The sequence below is a fragment of the Semicossyphus pulcher genome, unplaced genomic scaffold (genome assembly GCF_022749685.1).
Source record: "Semicossyphus pulcher isolate SPU_LCO1_2020_fin unplaced genomic scaffold, fSemPul1.0.p SCAF_28, whole genome shotgun sequence".
Taxonomy (NCBI): Eukaryota; Metazoa; Chordata; class Actinopteri; order Labriformes; family Labridae; genus Semicossyphus; species Semicossyphus pulcher.
Window position 1 is genome coordinate 6,111,800 of NW_027211702.1, and position 27,680 is coordinate 6,139,479.

General features: G+C 44.5%; 1 protein-coding gene across 1 annotated transcript in view; it reads right to left on the bottom strand.

The window, feature by feature from the left end:
* Positions 1-27,680, bottom strand: part of dcc (DCC netrin 1 receptor) — a 291,775-nt gene that overhangs the window by 156,240 nt on the left and 107,855 nt on the right. The window contains exons 4-5 of the mRNA XM_069677215.1: positions 25,898-26,048; positions 24,043-24,179 (exon numbers count right to left, since the gene is read on the bottom strand). Coding sequence (XP_069533316.1) covers positions 24,043-24,179; positions 25,898-26,048 — 288 coding nt within the window. The remainder of the gene's footprint in view (positions 1-24,042; positions 24,180-25,897; positions 26,049-27,680) is intronic.

The window sequence follows — 27,680 nt, forward strand, 5'->3', positions numbered from 1 at the left end:
TTTCTCAGTGTCACATAAATTCAGCTTCAGTGAAGAATTTCAGTCACCATGACGAGCAGGAAATATAGCGCTAAAACTGAAGAGATGCGGAATATGATCTTTTTTACAACTTTAAGCAGAGTCAGTCAATTTAATGTTCTGGAACTACATCTCCCAGAATGCCGCAGTTTAACATAACGTGTAAATTATGTTATGTGATATTATGTGATTTTCCGGCGGGTCCAGTTCTTTCCTCCAAAGGCATCTCCTCCTTCTCCCTCATTAAATATTCCCCATTCTGCATAGGCCCCGCCCACTATATACTCAGCTAGCTTGAAATGTAGTAAAGCAGTAGTAACGTTAACGTTAGTAGTCAGCAGTGAGTTTGCAAACATTACGAGGACGGTTACAGCTGGCTCCCACATCGCCTGAGGTGGTTGCCATAGGTTACACATGATGATACGCATAGTGTCACCCCGTCCATCAACAGGATTGGCTCCTTAGGTTTGTGATGTCTCAAACCTGCCGATCTGAACACGTGTTGTTCCGCCTTTCCTTGGTGCACTGCACAGTTCATCTACGGCTTTAGTTCATCATTTTCAACCCTGAAGAAGACCCTGAAGACGGACAGACTGTTTTCTTTCCTGGTGGCCACCGGAGGATTGAGAGACTGAGACACCTGCTGCTTGGATCACAACTCTGCTCGAAGGTACCAGACTTTTATTTTGCTGCTCATCTTCGCATCAGGCCAGTGAGACTTTTCACTGTAAGCTGGCGTGTGTGTGTATGTGTGTGTGTGTGTGCGTGTGTGTGCTTGCTTAGTCAGAGTGGGCCGACTGAATTTGGTGTGAACTTCAATATATTTTATTATATAGTGTCACTGTTGGAGGTGATTATCGCTATATCGCGAATATTTGAAGGAATATTTCAGTTGATTTTGTTTACAAACAGAAAAAAGTTGAATTAAAATTTTGAGCACTTTAAAACCGATACACGTAAAAATGCTGCGACCTGTTTGACAGAATGAGATCTGTTCAGGAAGTTTATGAACCCTGTTAAACTGCCTACAGACTCTACATCGTAAACAGAGGGGAGGCGGGTGAGGAGGGTGAGGCGGGCGAGGTGGCTGCCATGTTCTTTGTCGCTGAGCGTTGTCTTTGAGAGCAGAGATGTGAGACAGGAGCCATTTTGAGCCTGAACAGAGACGAGGACGGAGCCTGAAGGGCCTCATGTAGCAGCGAGAGACGCCGCGGTGACGCTGTCATCGCTGTGAGACAACAAACATTCTGCCTGTCAGCAAACACACACACACACACACACACACACACACGCACACACACACAACCAGACACGTCCTGTAACTGTCAACAGACAGACACACACATATTCATGATGTCACGGCTTCCTGAGCACTGTTAAATACAAACAAACACCGGGCCGAAAGTGCGAGGACACCAGAAGATCACACACAGATGTCATCGACGCATATCTGAAGACGCAGAGAGGGAAGGAAGAAAAAGAAAGAAAGGAGGAATGCACGAAGAGAGAAAATGAAAGACAGAAATGGAGGAAGACAGAAAATATAAGACTTGGAGGAGGGACGAGAGAATGGAGAAGAAATGGAGAAAGAAACAAGGAAACGAAGTGGGAAGGATAAAAAACAAACTAAGAAAGGAGGAAAGAAAGGATAACAAATAGAAGTAGGGAGAAGGGATGAAAGGATAATGAATAGAAGGAGAAAGAAGGATAACATATGGAGGAAGGAAGAAAGAACAAATAAGAAATGAAAGCATGAAAAAAAGGAAGAAAGAGGGAAGGAAAACATGGGGGAAGGAAGGATATGAAATGAAGGGAATAAGGAAAGAAAGTAAAGAAATATAGAAGATGATTGATCAAAGGAATGAAGTAAGTAAGAAAGAAAGAAAGAAAGAAAGAAAGAAAGAAAGGAAAAATGAATGGAGAAAAGAGGAAACTTATAAAGGAGAAAAAGAAGGAAAAACTAAGGGAAGGATGGAGGAAGGAAGAAGAGAAAGAGTGAGAGAGACAAGAGGAAAGAAATCACAACATGGAGGGACTGAGAGGACAGAGAAAGAAAGAAAGGAGGTTTGAAGAAGGCAATAAAAGAGAAAGAAAAGAAACAGAAAGGATGACAAAAGAGGAGAAAAATAAGTCACGGACAAAAAAGGTGGGCGAGGGAGCAAAGATAAGAGATGAAAGAAGGGACAGAAATGTAAAGAGAGGAAGGTCTAAAGTTAGAGGAGGAGGCGAGCTGTGTGTCTCCATCGATGCATCATTATCTGGAGGTGTAACTTTATCACTGCAGTAATGCTCTAATTAAGAGCTAACGATTTCCTTTAAACTCCGAGCCGCTGCTGCTCCGACACACCAACGAGCACACAGCGATACACAAACACAGAGCGCTGCATGTTTCCAGGAGTTAGCCAGAGACGCTGAGCGGCACAGAGCTGAGTCACTGTGAGGCTCCGCAGGCAGCACACCGAGATGAAGCTACTACGTGTAGGAGAATGGGATAGATGTGATCACAGTCACCTTGACCTTCGACCTATGTTCACCAAATTCTACTCACTTCCCCCTTATGTCAGAGCGGGTGTTTGTGCCACATTTGAGGGGATTTCCTGCGGGTGTCTCTGAGATATCACTTATAAAATCCCACAGACGCACAATGACGTTTATATCATGTGATCGGTGTGAAGGCAGAGCGACAGGACAGGACGATCAAAAACATCCGAGGTTGAAGAAGAAGGATCGTTATATGACGACAGCAAAGACGTCTGCAGACTGGAGAGACGGAGAGAGTCAGGAGCTGCTGGCTGTGAGGGCTGACGCCGAAAATGTCCCCCAGTCTGACAGGACAAATGTCCCGCTGTGAGGGACGTGTGTGAGCATGCAAATCAGGGGCAGAGGAGTGCATGCGTGAAAGAGGCTTTAGACTGTCCAATGCATGCCTCCCAATTCTGACAAAGCTTCCATTATGACCTCCGACCTTATAAAGTTAGATCGCTCTTTTTACAGTCAAAGTAGAGACAATGGGGATCATTTAGTACTCTCACATTTCAGCACCAGTTATTGGCCTGTGCTTTGAGTTAGAGGGTCACAACATGTTCCATGTGGCTGTGGCTGTTTTGCACCAATGTTAGCTAGCTAGCTATTTGGGCTGCACAATAAATGGCAATGCAATGGTTATTGCAATCTGAGTATTCACAATAAACTCATCGCAAAAGTCTTGGTTGCAGGCTGCAGCTATCAGCCTCTGTCAGATTAACTTGTGTCAATTTGGCTATAGTGTGAAACATGCACAACAACAGATAGACATAGAAACGACGAGTTATAGCTAACATGCACTCTTTAATATCTGTTAATCTATCACACTTCAAACCTGATCGCAGTATTAAACAACGCAGAGATTCTTCATATCTTGAGGCCTACTAGCGTTGTACGAAGATGACGTCCTTCTTAATCCTGCCTTCTAAACTGTTTGGTCACTGGTCAAGTTAATTGCCATTGTAGCCATAAGTCTGTATTATCTGTTGTTTCGACAGCAACATATGTTATGTCTGTCCTGCACCTCCCTGTCTTGACCCATCCAGTCTCTTTGGATGTTTGTTCAGCATGAGTCTGGTTCTGCTCGAGGTTCGGGCCTGTTAGAGGAAGTGTTTCTGTGTCATGGTGGATTCATGTTGGGTAAGAGTACGTTAGACCTGCTCTGTGCAGAATGTCTTGAGATGACATTGGTTTCTGATTTGGAGCTATATGAACTAAGATTGATTGAATGGTGCGTTTACTACGTGTTGGAAACCTTCATCCATGAGTGCAGGACAACTTCTGTTTTTGACTGTTCTTAGAGACACAAACAAGCTGATTTTTATGACAACATTTCTTAAGTCTCTCTGAAATAAGGGAAGTGGAGGCTTTTTCCTCCTCTTCGCCTCTGTGGAGCCAAGATGTGTGAGATGTATGACTCCTGAAGGTGATCGTACACTGTTTAACTTTGTCTTTGTTAGTCACATACACGGAGGCAGTTAAACCTTCATGATACAGATTATCTCCAATCAGTTTCATGTTTGAATCAGTTTATTCTGTTATCACAGCGTGTCTTTACTCAGGGCCCTTTACTGTCGAAAAGGCAGGAACACGACAAAGAGGAAAAGCTGTTTAACAATCCCCCTCGTTACTCTGGAAGGCGGCTGCTCTGACACAGATTACCCAGCAGCCTCTGTTGTGTTTGGGGAATTCCCCGAGTGTCAGCTGATTGTTTGGATGCTTTTTCCTGCAGCGCTGCGAGTGTAACACTGATTACCTGGTCATCTGAGAGGACGTGGCAACAAAAGCGTCTGTGCTTCTTTGTGATACAGGCGGGACGCCGCCGCCGCGATACAACTCTACTTCCTGCTGGAAACAGCTGAGAGCGGCCATTCATATGGAAATGAGACGCCTTTAACAATCAGCTGACCTCCAGCAGACACACCAAGTCTGACTCTACCTGGTCTAACACACACACACACACACACACACACACACACACACACACACACACACACACGCTCACCTGGAGGATCATTAGGAGCTGACAGCATCCTTCAGAAGATGATAAAACGTTAATGCAATCTGATAAAACAAGTGGCATTTCAAAACAATACGGATGTGCTATTGTGAACTCTCTCTGAGACACACACACACACACACACACACACACACACACAGTATCAGTGCTGCGGCCTCTCGAGCTGCACCATAATAACTTCCACTCAGCATTCAAATGGAAATCAGCTCCATCGTCCGTTTAAACGAACATCTGCTGCGTGTGTGTGTGTGTGTGTGCATAAGAGTGATGATAGCACCCAGTGAAGGACATTCACATTTATACACACACACACACACACACACACACACACACAAACATTGAGTCTGAGTTAAACTCTCGCTGTGTGAACAGAACTCGTTAGCAGCCTCTTTATATCTGCACTTAACCACCAATTATCTGTCATTAAGTGCATCCATGGAGACTCGCTGCATGAACACACACACACACACACACACACACACACACACACACACACACACACACACACACACACACCTTATCATTCACTCTGTGGACATGATGTCGGGAATAGTCAACGAGCTGTTTAAGCCACAATTATTCAAGAGTGACAAGCTAACGTTGCTGTTAGCCGAGCTTCAGAGGACTCCATGTTTGCATAATGTGTCTGTTTCTCTGTTTAACAGTCTAATTTAATAGTTTGCTTTTTATTAATCTATGTTTTTTATAAGATGCTTAAAAAGGTTTTTCAAGGGTCACTTCTGCACAACTAGAACATGCAGGAACTCAACAAGCAGATTTTTGATATTATGGTGAAAATACAGACGCCTCAGTACGGCTCAGAATCCCTAAAAAACATGCAATAAGTGGCAGTAATGATTCACTTTAATCTCCCTGCCTGGCAGCCTTGCAAACAGACGTCCTGTGGGCAGCAGCAGCAGATCGCTGTTTGCATATAAGATGTTAAATAAAAACCCTGCCAGCGACAGCCTTCATTCTTTTTGCAGTGGAAGGCGACGACCGTCTTTGAGACACCTTTTCTACATTGGTTGATGACATCACTACTTTACGTTATGTGCGATATAAAGCATGGTGACAACATGCAGGCAGCGGGGGGGCGGAGATCTGGCCTTGGTACACTGTCTGTGTGTAGCATAACTTACAAACCTAACGTGGCCTGTAGGTCGTACAGATGTTTGGCACGTGAACAGGGATGGGTATCATTAGGATTTACTCTCATCGATACTCCTCTCCAGTATTTGGTGTAAAAAATGAAGACATGTCTTTATAAGGGTGTCTGATGATGTAACCTGGAGTTAAAGGCTGTGGTTCTCTCCCTGCAGTAACAACGGTTAACATTAACAGTAAATGTAGAAACAGTAAGAATCAGAAGCAATACAAACATAGTTTTCTGGCAACTCAAAATTCACACTTAGGCGAGCTATCACTTACTAGCGTATCTAAATCTACTGGACTCATGGCGACAGCTCTGTGACACTCTGCGGTTTGTTCCTGTGTCCCTCGTTTAGCAATTAACTTCTGATTTCTGCTAACGGCTAACGTTACTCACCGCAGATGAAGCTGTGGCTGCTGCTCAACTGATGCTGTCTACGGATTAAATGGGAACATAACTAAGAAGTGCTAATGACTGAAGCTAGCTAACAACAGTGACTGAATAACTACAGGCTTATTTATTTATTTTTTAGTTTGGCTAATCCCATCTGCAGCATCGCCATCGGAGCCACCAGGACACGGAGGCTGCATTGAGGAGATACTAGCAGTAATGCTAGCAATGGCATTAGCATTAGCAGCTTTGCTGAAGCAGTCAAACGCGCTGCACTGCTTCAGATTTAAAGACTTTTGAACTCGTATGTTGAGGTTGCAGGTGTTTCCAACTTTAGACGCAGCTACCTTTTCACATAACTAAGGAAGATGCAGCAGAGTTAAATCTGGTAAAGTGAGCCCAAACTATCGAACGCTTCGCTCTGTCCGCCATACAGACCTACTAGACTTTCTCCAGCATGAGACCACAGCAATGCAACGTCTTTGCCTGACGCAGGCAGCTTCATCATCACTAGGGGACGGATGTCAGCTATGCTAGAAGGAAACGATTGAATGAAAACAACATTAAATAAGACTGAATGTTAACATTAAATACCGATAGGAGCACCGTTTGTGTGTCAGCTTATCGGTACTTTCAGTGCTGAGCAATCACGTAACGGTACCAATAAATACTGTTCTCGACAACCATTCCTGGATATGAAGCATTTGAAGATAATCCAAGAACCCTGATCTTTAATAAAAAAAAAAAAGATTTATAATCGTTAGTCTTTATGTAGAATTACCACCGTCAGCGTTTTAGTATTATGTAATACTTAGGCCATGTCTACAGGTACGCAGGTGTTATTGAAAACTGAGTTTTTGCCTCCTTTGTTTCCCCGTCCAAACGAAAACACAAAAACACAACAGAAACTCTGTCATGAGAATGCCACACCAGCAGGTGGCGATATAACCCGGTGATGCAAAGAAGAAGAAGAATTGTGGCCAGTCAAAAGTCTGAAAAAATCGATCCCGACGCCTCTGTTGCCTCTCGAGTAACTGTTCATATGTGTTCATTTTGCAACGGACGTCGTTTACCCCGTCTACACGTCTCCATGGAAACAGACTTCCTAAAAGAGCCGTTTGTGTGGACGAAAGGCCAAAACGCAGAGAAGAATACCCGTGTATGTGTAGACATGGCCTTCACTGATGAATATGTCTTAATGCATTTATGTATAAGCAACATTTTAACCAACCAAGATGGTCTAACTTATCAAATATACCACAGCAATAACTGCAGCTGTGACAAATGCATTGTAGTAAAGCATACAGTGTGTCTCTCTTAGTTATAATGGAGAAGAGTCAGATCGAATTCACAGCACATCAGAATTAATTAACTGTTCCCAACGTCAGCGCGGCCCAAACTGGTTGCAGGTGAGAAATCCAGAGACGTTCAGCAGCAGTAAAAGTTTGATTCAGTGTCTGCCGCGTTTATAAATTCAATTTATTCAGAGCTGTGCAGCTGAGAAAACCAGAAAACTCTATTTGTCCTTGTCAATGAAAAAGTATTTGTTTTCCTACAGAAAGTGACACTGAAAACTAATTATTTTCTCGCAAACTGAGGCACCTTTCCCGCCGTAAAGTCTCAGCAGAGAGAGATTCAGCAGCAAGAGACACCTCCTCATTACAGGATTCACACTGTTTACACGGAGCAGCTGATCCGTATCTTTGTGCACTTTTTACATGAACTTCCATCAACTTCGACAGAACCACGGAGCGAGCACAAAACTCGTCTGAATGTAAATTAATCTGCAGATCAATATTTAGAAGGAGGTAGGGACGGATGTGAGAGAGCGGGACGCGTTTGGAGAGCAAAAACCGACGGCGACTCAAAGGTATTTAAATATTTCTTCTGTTTTGCTCCAACACGAAACACTAAGAAACAGAGATAATCACAGAATGCAAACACACTGATATCACTGGACTTAATATCTCAAGATTAGAACTTTAAATAATGTTGAATTACTCTTCATGTGTCAGAATACAGAGCGAGGACGTCTGCTTTGGGTGGCGGTCTAGCGTGATGGATGGTTGAAACAAGCACAGCACTCTCCTGTATTGACTTTCCTTCAGTTACATAATGTGTCAGTTATGTTCGCCATAGTTACCTAACATACCGTAAAACTTCTAATAGACGCAGATCCCAAACTAATGCAGAGTCCCGTTTACTCGCCGGGTGTGGCAGCACGTTTGACGAATAAACGGCGGTCTCAGAGAGGTGAAAAGAAAAAGTAAAGCTGAACCTGTGTGCGAGAAAGATGGTAAAAAGGCCGGTATGTGCAGCGGGACGAAGAAGGTGAACCATCAGCACTAACTGAACTCAGAGTCTCCGAGCGTCAGTCGATCAGGATGAAGGATAAAGAATTTACACCCCAGTGAGAGACAGGAGGGACGGGACGGACTGATGATAACCGACGTGACTTCTCCGTCTCAAGCGTAATATTTTAAGGTATACTGCAAGCTTTAAAGGTACAATCTTAAAGAAAGTCTCTATCTATCGCTGAATGAGGTAACACAATAGTGACTGAGCCTCTGGCCCACTGATGGAAGCCTTTGCATTTGCAGTATATAGTATTATTACAGACTGGGTGTCTGTGGCGGCGCCCAGTTAGTGCGGGTTTTCCATCAGCCAGCAGCGGTTGGTCTGCCAGAGAGGGTAGGCGGAGCTAAGCGGCTGCTTTTCCGCTCTCTGCAAGTGTTGCGAGTAAACAGTAATCTACTATGGCTGAACAAACAAAGAAAAGATGGATGACTACAGATACAACTTCAACAAGAAGTGAAAATCCAAAGAAGAAGAAACAAACTCGACACTCAGGTGAAGCAAACAGTCTGAAAAGGAAAGCGACCGTCAGCCAGGAAAATCAAGAGTTACAACCGGAGCCGACCGTGGACATCACACATGCAGCACTGTCTGGATATCTGGGAAGTGTGCTCCCGCATTTTTTCACGTCCAACAGTCATTAAAGTGAAAATGTTTCTCCGCGAGTTTTATTTTGAAAGCCTAACTGGACCGTGCTTCTTTAATGACGCTAACTCGACAGCTTGATTTGGAACTGACTGTGTATTGAAAGATCAGCAGCTCCGTGTGAACGGTGTGATTCCTGTAATGAGGAGGAGAAATCTCTCACTCTGCTGAGACTTGCAGGCGGGAAAGGTGCCTCAGTCTGAGAGAAAATAATTAGTTTTCAGTGCAGAGTTTTGTACAAAAACACACTTTGTCAAGGACAAGGACAAATAGTGTTTTCTGGTTTTCTCAGCTGCACAAAAGCGAATAAATGCTGCTGTAAACACAGCAGACGGTGAATAAAAAGCTGCAGATTGCCTCTGGATGTCACATATTAAAGTGAGAGTTACAGCAGCCTGCTTTGTGTCGTAACAATCCTCTTTGATTACTTTCACAAACTCGTGCAGATGAAGCCGCTTTTCAAACACTCGCGTGAGGAGAGGTTTGAGTGCAAAACTTTTGCAGCCTTTTCATCTTCATCATTTCATTTTCTGTGCAGCTCAAAGGCCGGCAGCGGCGACCAGCTTCTTTTAAGGTGGACGTTCTTCTTGCACTTTACTCAACGCATAAATGGATGTTGTGAATCAATCGAAAGTATCAAGAAGAGAACTTTAACTTTGTTGTATGACAAACTCTCAACAAACTGTTTCCTCACTTGGAGAAAAAAGCATTGTAAAAGTTCGCTCTGCACGACAGGTACGCTTTGAAGGTACATACGGGAACTTTATCCCTCCTGACCGGCCTTTGTTGTGTAAGGCTGCCATTTTCTGACTGTATTTATTAGCTTCACTCGTGTGTCGGCTCTTTTTCCTGCTGACAGAAACTTTTCTGATTGTTCTTCCAGTCTGAACTCAGTAAATTAAGCACAGCTGGGTGTTTGGGAATTCTTCTTTGGCTGCAGATCAAAGCACACGTCCAGCTGGTTGCATCGCAGCCGTGTAACGGGCAGCAGGATGACACAGCAGATATGTATTACGTCTAATTAGCGCTTTGCCGTCCTCGCTGACCGACAGCGCTGACTCAGATCTGTCAGCTCAGCACAGGTGTTGTTCCTGCTGAGAGTCAGAGACACCGAGGCCGACCTCACCTGTCCGTCCCTCAGCTGGAGCTGTCTGTCCGGACGAACAGGTGATGCTGCTGTGAAGGTAATCTCTGCAGACAACAAGGAAGGAGGAGGCTGAGAGAGAGCAGTGTAAGGTCAAAGGTCGAACCAACTGCAGCCCGAGGCATAGAGGTTAACGTGACAAAGGAGGTGAGAAAAGAAGGGATCTGTAGATCCAAATCTGAAAGCACCTCCAAACAGCAGTCGGCTCTCTTTCATATGACATCACTGCCAAACACACGCACACACAGATGGCAGCATTAAAGAAGCCAATCAGAGCGATAGAGGGTGACCTGAGCGGCGACAGGCAGCAGGAGTTCATCACAAACATCCAAACAATCTGCAGCTCCCAGAGAGACGACAGCAGATGTCTGCGAGTCATCACCTCACGCATTTTCACTTTCATGTGTTATCTCCAGGAGAGGCCGAGGGGCTCGTTTCACATGGAGGTCACACGAGGTGGGCCGCGTCTGATAATCAGCTGTTGACTTTAAGCTGCGGCCGAGCGGAGGAGCAGTAAAACCCTGAGCGGGTCGGTCCTGTCAGGGCCAGGTCACGTTAAAAGTGCACATTAAGTCTTCTTTTTGTCCCCTCTGTGACTTGATTGAGTTGAAATCCTGGATTACAAAGCTTAAGACAAAGGAGGGCGAGTTGATTTGATTCGTCGGCGAGGGAGGCAGCAGGCGCATTAAAAACCTGCGATCAGGCAGAAAGAAATGAGCAGCACACTGGACAGACTGAGGCAGATTAAACAGTCTGACAGTGACCAATAGTGAGACGTGACAGAAGAGCAGGCGATGCTTTAATCTGTGACAGCGGACAGCTCATGGACAGATGCTGTGATTAACTGAGCGAGGAGCGATTAAGACACAAAGGATGATGAGGAAAGGAGGACCTTTGTTCGTAGATGTGGAGAGATTTATGCTGGGATACGTTTGCAGAACAGACAAAGCAACTCTCTGCGTTTGTTTTCAAAGAGTTAGAAAACTTTGTCCCCACAATTAAATGTGACAAGGCCTCATCAGAGCCGCTGACATGCTGAGAGAAAGCACGTGTTCCCCTCAAAGTCAGAAACCACCAAAGTGACAGTTTGTTCTGTATGTTTCACTTTCGTCAGTTTCCTCTTTTAACTGCTTCTTTTTTCATTTATCACTAAATTATTTGGCTGTTAAACAACAAGAGTCACAGATTAGAGATGGTAAAGACATACGACTGAAAATATACAGATGTGTCGGGATGTGGCTTGGGAACCGGAGGGTGGATGGTTCAAGTCCCGGCATGGAGCGAGCTTGGAGTTGGGGCTGGTAGCTGGAGAGGTGCCAGCTCCTTCCCTGGGCTCCATCGAGGTGTCCTTGAGCAAGGCACCGAATCCCCCTCTACTCGCATGTCCATGTGCAGCCCCCTCACTCTGACATCTCTCCATCAGTGCATGTCCATGTTTGTGCATGTGTGTATTTCAGGCCGATGTGTGTGTGTAGCATGTTTGTAAAAAACAGAGTGAAAACATTTCCCCTCACGTCTTCTTCTTGTGTTGTTACCAGTTATTTTCTTGCTCAACCAGAGGATCCAACCATCGACTAATTCACCAGGTAACTTTATCAGGGCAAATGTCTGACTGAATATTTACAAGCTCGTCACTAAAAACAGAAAGGCCAATATTGGACAAATTCCAGACAAAACTCCTGACCACATTTACTGGCCATGTGTTATAAATATCCCTTTATGCAAGATCTATAATATTGTCAATGTAAAGAGAAGAAATACAGCTCAAAAAAATGTTCCTTAACTCAGCATCTCTCTCTACATGTCATGGCCTGCCCAATCCAGACGTGAACCATTAAAACCTCCTGAACGTGATCGAGAGGAAGATGGACGGTCACAAGAATCAAAGCCGAGCTGCTCCGAGAGCGGCCTGATGTCACCAACAGCTCTGTGACGGACTGGAGGAGAGCGTGCAGAGCTGCATGAACGCTGTGATTAAAAACCATGTTGTTCCACCAAACACCGACCTGTGAACTCTTCCTGAGTTAAAACATTCTGTTGTTTCAACATGAACTTTCTTTGCTCTGACAGACATCTTAAGCAGTCATCGTTTTCTGCGAATAAAAGACCTCACTGAGAATATTGTATTTGGAAGGAGGAGAAATGTTGCTTATGCAATATGCAACAAAGGTCCTTTGACAAAATTGCACAAGTCAGCTAGTTTTCTTTTATAATTTGGAAACGATGTTTTAATTTGGAGCAGCAGAGCCACGTCTCTGTCGGTCCAACAGACCATGTGGGTGGGCACTGAGAAGTTCATTCAGTAGTTTGAACGACAGCCCAACAGCTGAGTATAATTTCTTTTTTTGCTTTATGTTTTTTGCCTTTGCCTTCCTTTGACAGGACAGTGGATAGAGTGGGAAATATGGGAACAGAGAGGATGACATGTAGCAAAGGGCCCGGAGCTGCTGCGGCGAGGACCGAGCCACAGTACACGGGACGCACGATTTAACCCGGACATAGACGGGGGTTAACACAAGTTCATTTGCATATACATTCTTACATTGATTGGTTGAAAATCAGAGCAAAGCTTCCCTTGATTAACAGTAAGGACTGTCGTACAGCTGCATGTGTGGTGCAGTGGTTGAGACACGACCACAGCTCCCTGCACGTGAATCACAGCGTGGGGGTTAAAGAAGCCGGTGGTGCCGGGAGGACGGTGTGTAAGAGAAAAGGATATTTTTTTGAATAAAATCTAAACACTAATCTCTTAACATTACACCTGCCACTCCCTTCTCTCTTCAGCACACTCGCTGTTTATTAAGCGAGACAGTGAAATACGTGTCAGAGTTAAATCGAGGCCAGAGTCACATCAAACAGATCCAGCTGTGACTCAGATTTCCCCCACAGGCGGCAAAAAGTTCCATTTCATCTAATCAAATTAAAAGCTTATTTAAAAATCACTTTTTATATCATCAGCCTATTTAGGGATTAAAACGAGGAGAGAAGGAGGGATGAGAGGAGAGAAAGGAGAGGGAGGAAAGAAGGACACAGGATGCAGGGTTCAGGACGCTGACTGCGAGCTAGCATCGGTGTGTTGGATTACAGGTGTGACGAAGGTAAAACTCTCTTCTGCTTCAGTAGGACACTTTACTCACCGTTGTGTTCATTAACTATTAATTATCCTTGAGAGACTCTCCTGTTTTTGTTCTCTGCACTCCCCTGTGGTCCTTCACATTAAATTCAACTTATTTTTGTAGAACAGTTTCAAGGATGCTGCTTTTTCAGCAACATGAGCCTCGGCGCTTTGGCAGTTTATTCATTCAGATTGGCTTAACACGGCCCAGCGTTGGCCGGACTGGTGGACATATTGACAGACTTAAATCCTCCCTGTGTATTAGTGGAGACTAACCCGCTCTCTGCGGGGGCTCTGTGACCCCGCCCCCTCGCGCTCTTCTCTCTCTTTCATGTCTTTCAGTCTTTTTCGGGCGAGCGGCGGCAGGCCGGCCGGTGGCTCAGCGGGGGAGTTTGGCAGCTTGTTAAATGTTTTCTAAAACACCCACAGTAATTCACAGAGCCTGTAATTAATCAGGAGAGGAACCCCGCGGGCCGCAGCGAGGAAAGTGTGTCTGCGAGTGTGTGTGTGTGTGTGTGTGTGTGTGTCTGCGAGTGTGTGTGTGTGTGTGTGTGTGTGTGTCTTCTTTCCTAGAGAGGGACTTCATGATTCCACAGCGGAGAGAGACAGACAATCACAGCAGACCACTGAGACTAAAGCAGGCTGTGTTTTAAAGCTGTGAATTAGTCTGAGTGTGTGTGTGTGAGTGTGTGTGTGTGTGTGTGTGTGTGTGTGTGTGTGTGTGTGCGTGTGTGCAGAGGGATTTAGCTGTGAGTGTGAGAGTGTGATTTTAAGTTGCATTAGCAGAGCTTCATTAAACAACAGGCCACTCTCGTTTAAATACAAGCATGTAAAGAGTCTTTCAGATGTCGCTGCACGGCAGGATGGACTCAGACTTTTATAAGACTGTCAGGATTTCAGTCTGTGTTCAGAGAGGACTGTGTGTTCTGTTTGTTCTGTGTGTTCTGTGTGTCACAGTTTGAGTAACTGGTTTACACATGCAAGTTAAAGAGCAGGACAGTCAGTGTGGTTGGTGTCAGTGACAATGAAAGGGTGAAGAAACCACACGTCTCTCAACCAGCAAAAGTCAAAGCTGGAATTATTTGAACAACTAGTTAAAGTGAGTCGGACATTTGACTTAACTAACTTGTTTTATAATTTTCCTTTAATCATCATATTTTAACCAAAGCTCCGTGGCTAGCCGTGGTGTAACGCAGCGCTACAGTCATCCGTGATCTTTTTGGGCTCGCCATTTTCAGACACTCTGTGACAACAACTGACATCATAACTCCGCCCCAGTTGTCGGTTAACTTGTCCGACGATCACCCTCCCCGATTGCCATCTGTCATCCTCCTGGCTTTGTAGCTGTGAGTGACGGCTGGCCTCAGTCATGACTCGCTTTACAGATAAGTGGCGTCATATGTTGGCCTTTGACATCTAGACCCTGAATATAAGACGATCCCACTTTTTCAGATGTATTTGAAAGGGAAATAACCCTGTCTTATATTTGGACCGATACGGTAGTTTTGGTTGCTTAACCAAACCAAACAACAGCCATCTTTAGTAAACGTTAAGCACAAAATCTTCTTGGTGAGGTTTTGGAAAAGATCGTGGTTTGGGCTAAAATATTACGTCAACGTTGTCTTCTGGTTTCACACTGCACAACATCAGCATTTGGATGAAGGAGAAAAAGCTTTCCATCACAAAGCTCTGAAGGCTGTCGGCACGTAAGTCATGCAACCAACTCAACAATATGTGGTCGTGTTGACTGATACAAAAAGAAATTGGTCTCCATCCATCCATCCATTATCTTACACTTATCCGGGGCCGGGTCGCGGTGGTGGCAGCAGGCTCAGCAAGGTGACCCAGGCGTCCTCTCACCAGCAAGTTTCCAGTTCCTCCTGGGGGATTCCGAGGCGTTCCCATGCCATGTAATTCCTCCAGCCAGCTCTGGGTCTCAGTTGGACGTCCCAGTTGAATGTGCTGGAAAACCTCAACTGGCTCCTTTCGATGCGAAGGAATGGCGGCTCTACTCCGAGCTCCCCCCGGATCTCCGAGCTCCTTACCCTCTCTTCAGAGTTCAGAGTTCAGACACCCTCCGAAGGAAACTCATTTCCGCCGCTTGTACCTGCGATCTCATTCGTTCGGTCACTACCCAAAGCTCGTGACCACAGGTGAGGGTTGGAACGTAGATCGATGGTAAATGGAAAGCTCTTCCTTCAGGCTCCGCTCCCTCGTCACCACCACGGCCCGGTACAACGACCCATTCTTGCCCTCCACCGACATCCAAAGTGGACTTTTGTCTTTTCATAGCACTTCACCTTTTGGGCTGCGGTGTCTAAAAGAGGTGCTGCAGGGACTCTCAGTCCGAGCTGCCTGCTGGGCCCTGTGACGACACCATTATAAGTTGGTCGCTTGATGATGTTGTGTAAGCTGCCATGGGGTATGAACCCTGTGACTCTCTGTTCAAGGGTAGTCTCTTGTCCACAGTGTATAATTTTATTTTCCATTAGCATCCGGCGCTAACACCGGCAGCGGCGCTGACAGCAGCACGCTGAATATGACTGATAGCTGCAGCTCGGGCTCTGTTTCTCTCTGCTTTCATTAAGCCGCTAACAGGAACCAGCTAATGAGCCGGGCTGCACTCATTATTATGGGAAACAACACACACATTCGTTATCCTAATCATCTAATCATGGTCACTGCCCTGTGGAGTCAGAACACACACATCTCCATACATCAGCACACGGAGGAGATCCATCAGCATCTAACTGCCTCCGATTGGAGAAGCAGAGTGTAATGGGGCGTATTAGCACAACATATTTCTTCTTTATTAGTTTAATGTAAATGAAAGACTGGAGGAGTGAGTCTGTCCAACAACAGCCAACTTTGTTAGACTTTTATCTTTAGAGTTTTTCTGGATTTTATATCCGACATTAACAATAATAAACCCTGCAGAACTGTCTGCAGGTTCCCGAGGGAATCTTTGGCCTCGGTGAATAAAAAATGAGCCTTTTAAAGAAATAAAAAGGAGCAAGTAGGTCCAAAATACTTAAAAGTAATGTGCCTAAAAACATGGTTTTGTGGTTCATATAAAATGTGAAATATTTACAGCATACATGGCAACCAGACGGCGGAGAGAGGGTGGGAATTGCTGCGCCAAGTAGAAGTTTACATCCAAGGAGGAGGTAACCGAGGCCGGGACAGGGGATATATCTGGGTATATTTGTAAGAACACATTAGCCTAAAAGCCAAACAGCAACGTTAGTAGTTTACCAGGAGAGGTTGCACAGCAGGAGCGTAATCGTACCAGGGAACCTCTCTGTGGTTCTCTGCGGACCATGAGATTGTCAGAAGAAACTTGTCATGACAGCAAATCGAACAGGTACAAGACGACGAGGGCGAAGAGAGGTAGTCCACTTATCGACTGCAGATGGTATCGTTCAGTCCGAGGTATAAAAGAAAGGAATAAACCACACTCTGGCGTCTCTAAGATATATTCACAGAAATGGGACGGACGAGAGGTCAAAGTAACTTTCACATTTGCCCGTCGAATTCTGATCAGTTAATCTGAGAATCCAAGCGGACGTTTCTGCCAAATTTGAGGATAATGTCTCCAGACGTACCGGAGACATCACATTCACAAGACTCATGGACAGAAAAGTGGTCTTCCAGGACATGAAGTCAACCTTTGACCTTTTGGGGTAGGCTTTGGGGTGCGTATCCATGTGTGTTATAATCAGCGTATAAATTCTTGAGTTATATTATTTTTTTACAAGGTCACAGTGACCTTGAAGTTTGACCTTTGGCCACCGAAATCCAAACAGTTCTTCCTTGACTTAAATTGGACATTTGTGCCAAATTAGAAGAAATCCCCGTCAGGCATTCGTGAGATATCGTGTTCACAAGAATGCGACAGACGGACGACCTGATAAACATACATGTCACAGCTGTCGATGGTGCTTTGACTGTTTATCTACATGTTTCCTCTCCGTAACCAACAGTCCATACACATGCAGAGAAAGTGTGTAAATGCAGCATGTAAGTAAACTCTTCAACTTATCAAATATATTTAAATTTGCAGATGAGGCAGAGGGAGATAAAAGGCAGACAGATGGGGGGATAAATAAATAACTCCACAGTGGGTTCACAGATAGCTGCAGGCTCGCCACGATAACAGAAACCTCAGTCTAAATCCTCGTCTGCGTCTGCCCTGAAATGTTTTATCAAAGACCGTTTAATGGGAAGAAATGACAGAAAACAGATTGAAATAAATGAAGTGTAGAAAAACGAAAGCAGCAGCCTCCATGTGTTTATCAGAAACGCTGACGTGACTCTAAAGGGCCCTGATCACCTCAGATTCAGATTTACATGTCGGGTTTCCATCGATTGATTTCCTCCAGACTAGAAGGTGAGAGTGCTTCTGTTCTGTTTGGGTTCGATGTGTCACATATTGAATGTTTGGGGCTTCCAGTGTATTTTATTTTGGTATTGAGTGGGCTGGAGGGGCTATTGGGGAGCTCGTCCTCAACGTCACGTTTACCTCACCAAGAAGACACTTTGTTTTCATGTGCCTGATCTTTACAGAATGAAACAAGGAACAGGAGAAAGAGGGCGGAAGAGAGCTGTCAATCATGAGGCCACGCCCCCTTTTTATAGCATCAAATGACTAATTAAAAGTAAACTTGTCAGAAAAATGAACACTTGGACATAAATCAGCAGGATAAGAACTAACTATAATGACAGAAACCATGTTTGAGAAAAATTTATTTGACGTGTATTTTGATTTTATAGTTTGACTCATGTCCCATCTGTTAACATGGAGGAGGCGGGCTTTATGAGCTATACTGCAGCCAGTCAGCAGGGGGCGATAGAGAGGGTTTGGACTCACTTTAAGGGAGCTGTCATGTCGGCCATCTTTTCTTTCTAAAAGTACATGCATCGCACTTTTTTCTTCAGTGTACAAATAAATTAAGAGACTGTTTTGACGTTTAATCCTCATAAATAATTTTCACACGCTCCCTAATAGTCTTCGAGGCTACACACTTCCCAGAAACCCCCTGTGAGTTTAAGGCGCTCTAATGTTTCTTATGATTATCGGAGCAGTGGCACGTCTCTGTGGCGCTAATCTAACATGTCAGAATACAGAACGTTACGATCAGATACCAGACGTGACACACTGAACACACACACCCTCCTGTTTATGGTAAACATCATGTGATGTTTGCAGGCGGCGACTCTGGAGAGCGGAGTGTAAACAGAATATGAATGTGAAGTGAACACAGAGACAGACTCAGAGGGGACGCCGAGACAAAGACATGAAAGGACGGAGACGAGCGCAGAGGCCCAGCTGGAGGGGGAGAGGAAACACTGGAAGGTTAATTTGCAGATTTCCTCCTGAGAGTCGAACAAACAACAGCTGCTTCTGTTTGATTTCAACTCTCTGCTCACAGGAAAACGCTCATTAAAGGTAAAAAAATAGAATAAAAAACAGCTGTCTGGTGATAAGGCCTGTTTTTAAATCCTGTATATCAATTAGGGAGTGACAGCTATGGTGGCCCGCATGCACCAAAAGAAGACTTTTTTTACTTTAACTTGTCCTGCCCTTCACACGACATCATAATGCGCCTTTATCACTGGGATATGTTTGTCATGACAGTGAATCAAGTCTGTTCATCGATTTAAAAAAACAAAGCAGATGTTTCTTCTGTCATTCGTCAGAACAAATCCCTTCAATCCATCGTTCTGTCCCCGTCATGATTACAACTTTTATTAACCCTTTGAATTCTGCAAAAAACAGTGCTTACATGTTTGCTGCTTGTGATGTCCATCCATACATTATCTATCTCTCTCATCCTGTTCAGGCTCCAGGCCGAAGCCAACCCCAGCTCATTGGGCGAGAGGCGGGGTCACACTTGGACTGATCACCTGGTCAGTCACAGGGCTGACACACAGAGACAGACAACCTTTCACGCTCACACCTTTTTAGAGCAAATTTAGAGTCACCAATGAACCTAACGAGTCTGGACTGTGGGAGGAAGCCGGAGAACCCGGAGGGAACCCATGCACGCACCGGGAGTGACTGTGAGGTCATTTGTTGGAATACTTTCACATACCTGTAATCCCTATAATCTGTACAACCCTAACTATGAGATAATTTAAGTCAATAAATGATAATAATTGATTAAATTATTAAAATTGATTTTAAAATCAATTACAATTACAAATGTCAGACATCTTCTTTCACTAAATATTGCTAAATTAACCTGCTAAACATGTTCTGAATGTGTTAACAAAATAACAAAGTATCTCTAAACACACTAAACAACAATTCTGTAGTTTTTGTGAATAATTTAAGTTTTATCAGCAAAGAGCAAGAGTTTGATTTGAGTTTTTTCTGTATTAAAAATACAGGTCCTACACTGATATGTCTACCTATACCATGATGTCATTTTAGTATAATAAAACAACAGCTGTGCAGCTCTGTTAGTTTTCTGTAAGTTCTGCTCCAGCTGTTATTGTTTTTACTTCTAACAAGATTAGTGTCCACTGACGGCGTCCTCAGCGTCCTCAGCGCAAACATGTCCTCCGTGTTTTTTGACGCTGCGCTCTGAGCTGAAAATAGTTCACATTGTTTTTATGTTAAATTTCCTCGAATAAAAGTAAATATTAAGCGTACAAAGCGATTTAAAACAGACTTAACAGTCACTACCAAGGGAAGCAGAAGGGCAGGCAACTTTGGTAACCTAGCAACAGTAAGCGCTGGTGAGAAGCGCTCTGAAATTGAGGTCGCGGGCGCCGCCAGTGCAAAAAAAACCGCTGTTAGTGGACACAGGCCGTTATACAAACAACAGTTTCCTGCAGCCTTCTGCCTCTCGCACGTCGGTTGAATGTTTTTCATCACGCTAAAAAAGGAAGTCCAGACTTTCCAGCACGATAAGAATGACGGCTCGGGCTGTTAACTTCGACAAGATGATGCTTGATTATTAAAAACTATATACGTTTTTTTTTCACAGCGGACATTTTGACATCCAACAGGAGGAAAGGCGCAGGTGATTACAATAGCATTAATGATGGCTGTATTCCATTTAGCTGCTTCAATTTCATGGTCCTGGTTGTGTGCATGCTGCCTGCCTGTCACGGCTTTCTCAGACACCTGAACAGAACAGAACCATTGTTTAAGTTGTTATTAACACCTGTGCTTTTCCTCCTGTGGATGGAAAAATGTCTGCAGTGAAATAAGCCCACAGAGGCCCCGTGCTCAGTGCAGCTCCACCCTGACCCTCGGCCCGTTGCTGCATGTTGTCCCCGCTCTTTCTCTCTCCCCACAGTTCTGATTCTAACCACCGTCCTGTCTTATAAAAGCAAAAAGCCAAAAAACGACCAGTAAAGGCTACCTTAAACAGATGCTACATTGTGCGTTGGATCAGGACACGTTGCTTTATAACATGACTGTTGTTTACTGTGTTGTTAAACTGCTGTGATAAAGTTCTGAACTTCATGGAATCGCTGCCGAACGCCCACAGACAGCCCTGATGTAATCTTAATGTGAACTGTTGTCATGTCTGACTTCCTGCTGACTTCCTGCTGACTTCCTGCAAACATGAACGCTACAAAAAGAATTTGCTCTTGAGGCTCTTGAGACTTTGGATTTAATGGATTAAGCTCAGAGTCATGTTGGGCTGTTTGTTAAACACAAAGGCTCTGTTACTGTAACTGACTTCACTGTCTCTGGGGGAAAGGAAGGATTTTAGGGACGGGGGGCGTAACGTGACCTGTGACCCCGTTCTGACTGTGGCAGGTACATCGCCTCACAGCCCGGTCCTGGGTTGCACCCGGTGACGAGGCCGTGCTGGGTGACTTCATGCATGAGAGCTTCCACAGCGTGTGCAGACTCTGTGCTGGTCTGCGTGGACTAATGGAGGAGAATTTAAGCTTTCCAAACTTTCAGTAGTTCTTCATCCCTGCATAAATCTGCACGCTGTAAACCCACATCTTAAACGTACTATTAGGAGTTTTAACTGGTCATAAAACAGTCTGACTTTAATACTTATGCCTCAATATGAGCTACAGAAGCAAAGCAGACCATCAGCGGGGATATTGACTGTTACTTTATAGCTGTTCTTAATGCCTGTCCCGCTGCCACGGGGTCAGACTGTGACGAAGAGATTTAAACCATGCAGACAAAAAAAGTCTATCAGTGAGTGGTACATTGGACAGTCAAAATGAAGCAAGATAATACTGCAAATGGCGAACAGGACGGGGTCAGCAAAGAGATCAAAGGAAGAGGATTGATGGGAAAAAATGTTCAGTGACACAAATCAACGTTGGTGGATAAACTGAGCCTGAGCTGCTGATCCTGGACGTGTATGTAATGTGTGTGTGCAGTGGTCAATGGAGGTCAAGCTAGGACAGTACATCAGCAGGTTAACATTCGTGGTGGCCATGCTAGCAGGTTTTACTGTGCTGTTGGCTTACAAAGACGTCACACTACAGGGGATGTTCATGACTGTCGTCTGTCAGCACCAGCGTCCGATCGCACATGAAGCTGTTCGCTGGCTCTTCCTGACTTCGTCCGTTTGAGCCGAATCAGAGACCAACTTGTTACTAAGTTGCATTTTGCCTCCAGTTTAGTTTGTGTTCATGCGGCAGCTTTAACCAGCGGACCAAAAGTGTGTGTGAATGTGTGAGGAAACTGCTCTCTGATTGGTCAGAATTCCAACGTGGGAAAACAAAGAGAGAGAATAAGACGAGAGAGGTTTTTCTTTACTTTTGACAGACATTGTTCCACAGCTCGATCAGCTCCTCTCTCCTTTAGTGTTTCACTTTGAACACCTCCGTGTGTGTGCGCGTTTCAACAAGCATTTGTGAAACTGTTTGGTCAGCCCATATTTCTATTAGAGCTCTCATCTTGTCCCTCCCCCACATTTGAGCCCCTTTCCCACTGGTCAAAAAACCCGCTAACACTTGCAACTGCTTTTTTGCTTAGTGGGACAGCTGCTGCAGTAGACCCGGGTAATTATCGCCTCGGCTCCAATCGGCATCGAAGGGAACACAAAACCCGCGTCGACACGCTAACCTCCGCTTCCTTTCCGGCGCGATGCTATGACGCGCACAGCTACCAATTCCGTTTGATAAACAGACTGAATGAGTAATAGAGACAATAAAGACCTAACCACCGCAACATCTTCACTGGTTACTAACCCTGTCTCCGGCGCGTTTGTGACGTCAGACGCAGCAGAAAAGAGACCAATAGGAGGATACTTCACTGGCAATGGGAAAAGAGACAATCTGCATTTATTAGCGGATCTTCCCGGGTCTGAAAAATCTGCGTCAACGTGCAAATTTTGGTGGGAAAGGGGTCTTGTCCTCTACTCATCTTCCTGCTTGGCTGCGTGGCTGTCTCTGCAAGTGTCAGTGCCTGTTAACAACCCACAATGCACTGTGTTTCGGTTTGCTTCCAATTTTAAGTCAGATTATGTTTTCATTGGACCGTGGTTCGTTTGGAAACGAGTCTCGTCTTTCCTTTTTCCGGGAGTCCGGATCAAAGAACTAAAACTAAAACTAAGTGGTGTCTTTCTTTTTGCTTCTTCCAAACGAACGCACAGACACTATCAAGATCAAGATGTTTACCAGACGTGCCGCTGTGGGGCCGCCAGAGTCAACAGCAAATAAAAGTTCCTCTTAACTCCTTAAAGAAGCCGTCAGGAGACGACTATGAGACCAAAAACAACATTAATTATCTAAAAAGTAACAGTATAATCATTTAATAAGATGTGGCAGGCCAGTGTAAGCAGGGGGAGGAGAGCTGTCTTATATTATCTGGGTTTATATGCTGTTGAATCATCACTTTATCGAGACAAACCACGCTGTACGTTGTTCGCACGCGGCCTCATGACTCCGACTGTGCAAACAATGATATGATCTCAACATCACAACAGCAGCAGGGGATTTTGTTTAAAGGTTAATGTGATTTTTGCAGCATAAAAGCATCAGTATAATGCGCTATAGAATCATATCCTGATACTTTTCTCAACATAATCCTTTTGTGTGTACATGTGCAGGAATACGGTTATTTGTTATGGAAATCCGATATCATACAGAGAGGATGGATTTCCAGTGTCGGCTGGTTTGGTTGGAAGCAATCAGCTGCTGTTCAGGTGTCTGAATACACCTGAATACACGAGCAGCATCTGTGTGTGAGCGCAGCCGCAGCAGCAGCTGAGGAGCAGTCAGACAATAAATACAATCATATTTTATTTATGAAACCTCCTGAAGCAAACAGACGGCTGCGATTGTATATTTCATCACCGCGTGTGATCGTGGATGTGCGTGCGCGCAGACGGGAGGGTTTCTGTCAGCCGAGGAAAACCCACCATCTTTATTTTATTCCGTTTCTCTTTATTGTTTTAAGGATGTCAGGCTGCTAACGGCTTCCAGTCAGGATGTTTTTTACTCCTTCCCTCAGGAGCTTTGACACGGCTTCATTCTGTTATTCTCCACACACACTGAGCGCTGAGCGTGTGTGTGAGTGTTTGTCGAGTGAGGACCCCGTTTGTGCTGTGAGAGGGGAGGAAGAGTTGCTGTTAGAAGAGTGTTGGAGTGGGGAACTCTGTAACGTGTCATTTCCTGTCACCTCTCCACCGTCACTTTCAAAACAAAGGTTAAACTGCCCCGTAAAAGCGCGTGTGTCGGCTCACCCAGGACGCTCAGCTCGGTGTGTGCGGTGATGTTGTGGTTCTTGTTGGTGGCTGAGCAGCTGTAACTGCCCGAGTCGTCGTCAGTGACGCTCCTGATGATCAGATTACTGCCGGCCAGCAGAGAGTACTTCTTGTTCCTACAGAGAGAGAGAGAGAGAGAGAGAGAGAGAGAGAGAGAGAGAGAGAGAGAGATACTCCGTCAGTCGATGATTTGACTGGCGCAAAATAACCGCGATGCTGTCGGCGGGGTGGGCGTGTTCTCGTAGGAGAGAGTTAGAGTGAGCTTCTGGTGACGAAGAGAGGAGGAGGAGGGGCCCGGTTTGAATGTGTTCCTGCCTTTGCTTCGTTTGTCAAAGCACCTTGTAAACATCTGTTTTTAAAGGGACTACATAAATAAAGTTATTATTATTATCAACTAAGAAGGTTCCTTATTCACAGGGCATCTTATAGAGGTAATTATAAATATTACTGTATCAATACCTTTTCACATAAAATAAAGAAACAGAGCTCTTTCACTTCCTCCTACAGATTCGTATCCACTGTCGCTGCTGTGGATGTCTGAGCTGCTGCTCAGCACATTTACATCTTTACCTTAAACATTCATTGTGCTGGTTTTATTTATTTCAGGTGGTTGTTTGTTGTGTTGTGTTGCTGATGCCTCGTGCACTCTTTGATTTGTTCCTAATAAACATCATTATCACAAACTCTCTGAAGGAGCAGAGGATGATCTGTTTCCAGGGAATACTTTTCTGCTTTCTAAGAATATTACAAAAAGATACATTCTCTATAATACGGTGATATTCTTTATATGCATGCTCCCTCATCTCCACTGCATGCATGGCTGCGATGTGCCTCTGGTTTGGGTTTCTGCACAGGATGGAGCTTTGGTACATCTTTCTTTACGAGACGTGAAGCGCCTTCTTATTCAAGTTGTCTGCTGACTCCTAAAACTGTCCGTGGCTGCAGCCTTCGCTCACATGGACACATCATGTCTGTCATTCCCCGAACTCCATCTGTCTGTGGTAAAAGTGCTTTTAGGGTTTTTTCTTCCTCATCTCTGTCTGACTGGAGACAAACTGGAGCGATTTATTAGCTAAAAGATTATGAGAACAGGATAAAGGATCATTTTGTACCTGTCTTGTTGCTCTTAACTTATTGTTTTACTGTATGTCAGTGGGATTATTCCTGGTAAAAAAAAGGTTAAATAAAGAACAAATGTGACTTTTCTTTTCTAGACTGCAGACACTATTCAAGATTTCTTTTACAGCCCAAACATCTTACTTGCTCCCTGGACAGTTTATGAAACAGTCCATTTGAGTCAAACACGCATCAGCACCACAAGATTGTGTTCCTTTAACTGTGGGAAGCCAAAATCCTGATCAGGATCAGCCTTAGTTCAAACTGTAAACTCATCTTTTAAAACACTTCCTGTCACAGCCGCTTCCTGTAGTTTTCAGGAGGAAATAGTGGATTTGTTGGGGTCTGTTATCAGCGGAGGATTATTACATGTTTGGGGATCTGGTGAGAATTTGGAGCAGCAGAATAATGTGTGTGGGATTGAGTCAAAATAATCCACAGTGGGTGTGTTTGAAACAGTGTGTCTTACTGATGTGTGTTTCATAGATTACTGACAACAATGGAGTGATTATTTATGTCTTTGGATACGCACATAATACATGCTGGTTTTGGTCTTTTACTGGGATGAGTTGTCAGTAAGAAGAATATAAGGAAAAGAAGATAAAGTAAAGACTCGGCCACGCTGGGGTACATCTTACACCGGGTAGTTATTGGTAAACATGGACTACGTTTGTGTGTAGTTCTAGATACATTAAAACAGATGGTTAATGATACAGACCAGCTCTGGATCAGCTCCTCTCCTCTCCTCCACTGGATGCTCGGGGTCGGGTACCCGGAGGCGGCACACTCCAGCACGGCGTCGCTTCCCAGCAGGACTGTCACTCTGGACGGGCGCTGGAGGAACTGCAGAGTCCTGCTCACACCGGGCTCTGAGAGAAGGACAGACAGGACGGGAAACGGTTCTTATTCTGAGATACGGCAGAAAGTAAATTGTCTTGTAAGCATTGCGGGTGATAGGTGAACATGTCATTATAAAACAATGGGCGAGGATAATCTCCTCTTCTTCTGGTTTCAGTCCTCCCAGCAGATGTTTGAACCTGCTGCAGGGATTATCTCCCGTTCAGCCACAGGAGCATTAGCGAGGTTCAGCACTGAGGGTGGGCGATAAGGTCTGACTAACAGCTGGTGTTCCTGTTCATCACACAGGTGTCGGATGGAGTCGAGGTCAGGACTCTGTGCAGGCGAGTCTTTTCCCAGTTCTTCCATAAAAACTGGAAAATCGTTTCAGCATGGAGCTGGATGTGTGCACAGACGCACGGCCAGGCTCAAACAGGAAACAGTCCCAACTTCACTGCAAAACCAGAAACAGGAGCGGCTCTGACATGTGACTGTGTCGTGTGTCTTTTTCTTTTCACGTTTTTATCTAGCGAAGCGTAATCCCAACAGGAAGATAATCCAACCACACACATCTCCTCTCTTAACAGTATGAAAAAAAGCTTCTCCATGAGCCTTCAACAAGCTCCAATCCAATCACATACAAGGTCAGAGAGTTAACCCTTTAGAGCCCGGTACAATCTAAGACTGTTGCTGCAATTCACTGAGAACGGTAACTATGCCTTAAATTTGATACTATATACAGTATGTGGCATTTGGAGCTTTTAAATGTCAAACTACTAAAAAACACCTGACATAACAAGAAATAGAACCAATACTGTTGTAAATAGCTTTTCCTTAAAACCAAACATTTCAAATGAATAACTGTAATGATACCAAACTGAATGTTTTCACGTTTTATAGCGTATATTTCTCTGTTTGCTTCTTAAGTGTCTGACAGAAACAGATCCTTCACTGTATAACCCTATGCTTTAAACAGTAATGTCCCAAAATTCATTCCACACAGCAAAGTTATAAAAAAAAGGAACAAGAATGTGGTGCTGCGTAGAGTCTTGGGAAACGGTCCTGGGCTGTGTTCGAAATCGAGTATCATGCTAGCAGTACTGATTTGGCCTAAATGTAGTATGTAATATGCAAACAAAAGCAAAATGTGCAGTGTGCAACAAATACCCGGATGTCGTACTGATTTGGAAAAAATCTCCAGTATGCATCGGACGCGCTGGAACGTCACCACGACAGTTGAAATGGCAGACGGCAGAAGAAGAGCAGAAGGGGGCGCTAAAGCTAAAGAAGTGGCTTTTTGCTTTTGGTGGGCTGTTCATTTCTGCTTTCCAAACACGGAAACTGGCACCTGACGTCGCGTACTGCCGAATACATGTGAACAGCTCTGAACTACATACAGCCAAACGCAGTATGTAGTATGTGTAGCATGTAGTATGTTATTTATAGTATACACTACGTATTATGCAGGTATGCAGTATGTGTAGTTCGTAGTACGTAGTATATAGTTTGTAGTACACAGTATGCAGTATATAGTATGCAGTATGGAGTATATAGTATGCAGTATGGAGTATATAGTATGTAGCATGTAGCATGTAGCATGCAGTACGTAGTATGCGATTTCGAACACAGCCAAGGCTCCCTGGACACGCATGGCTCTGGCATAG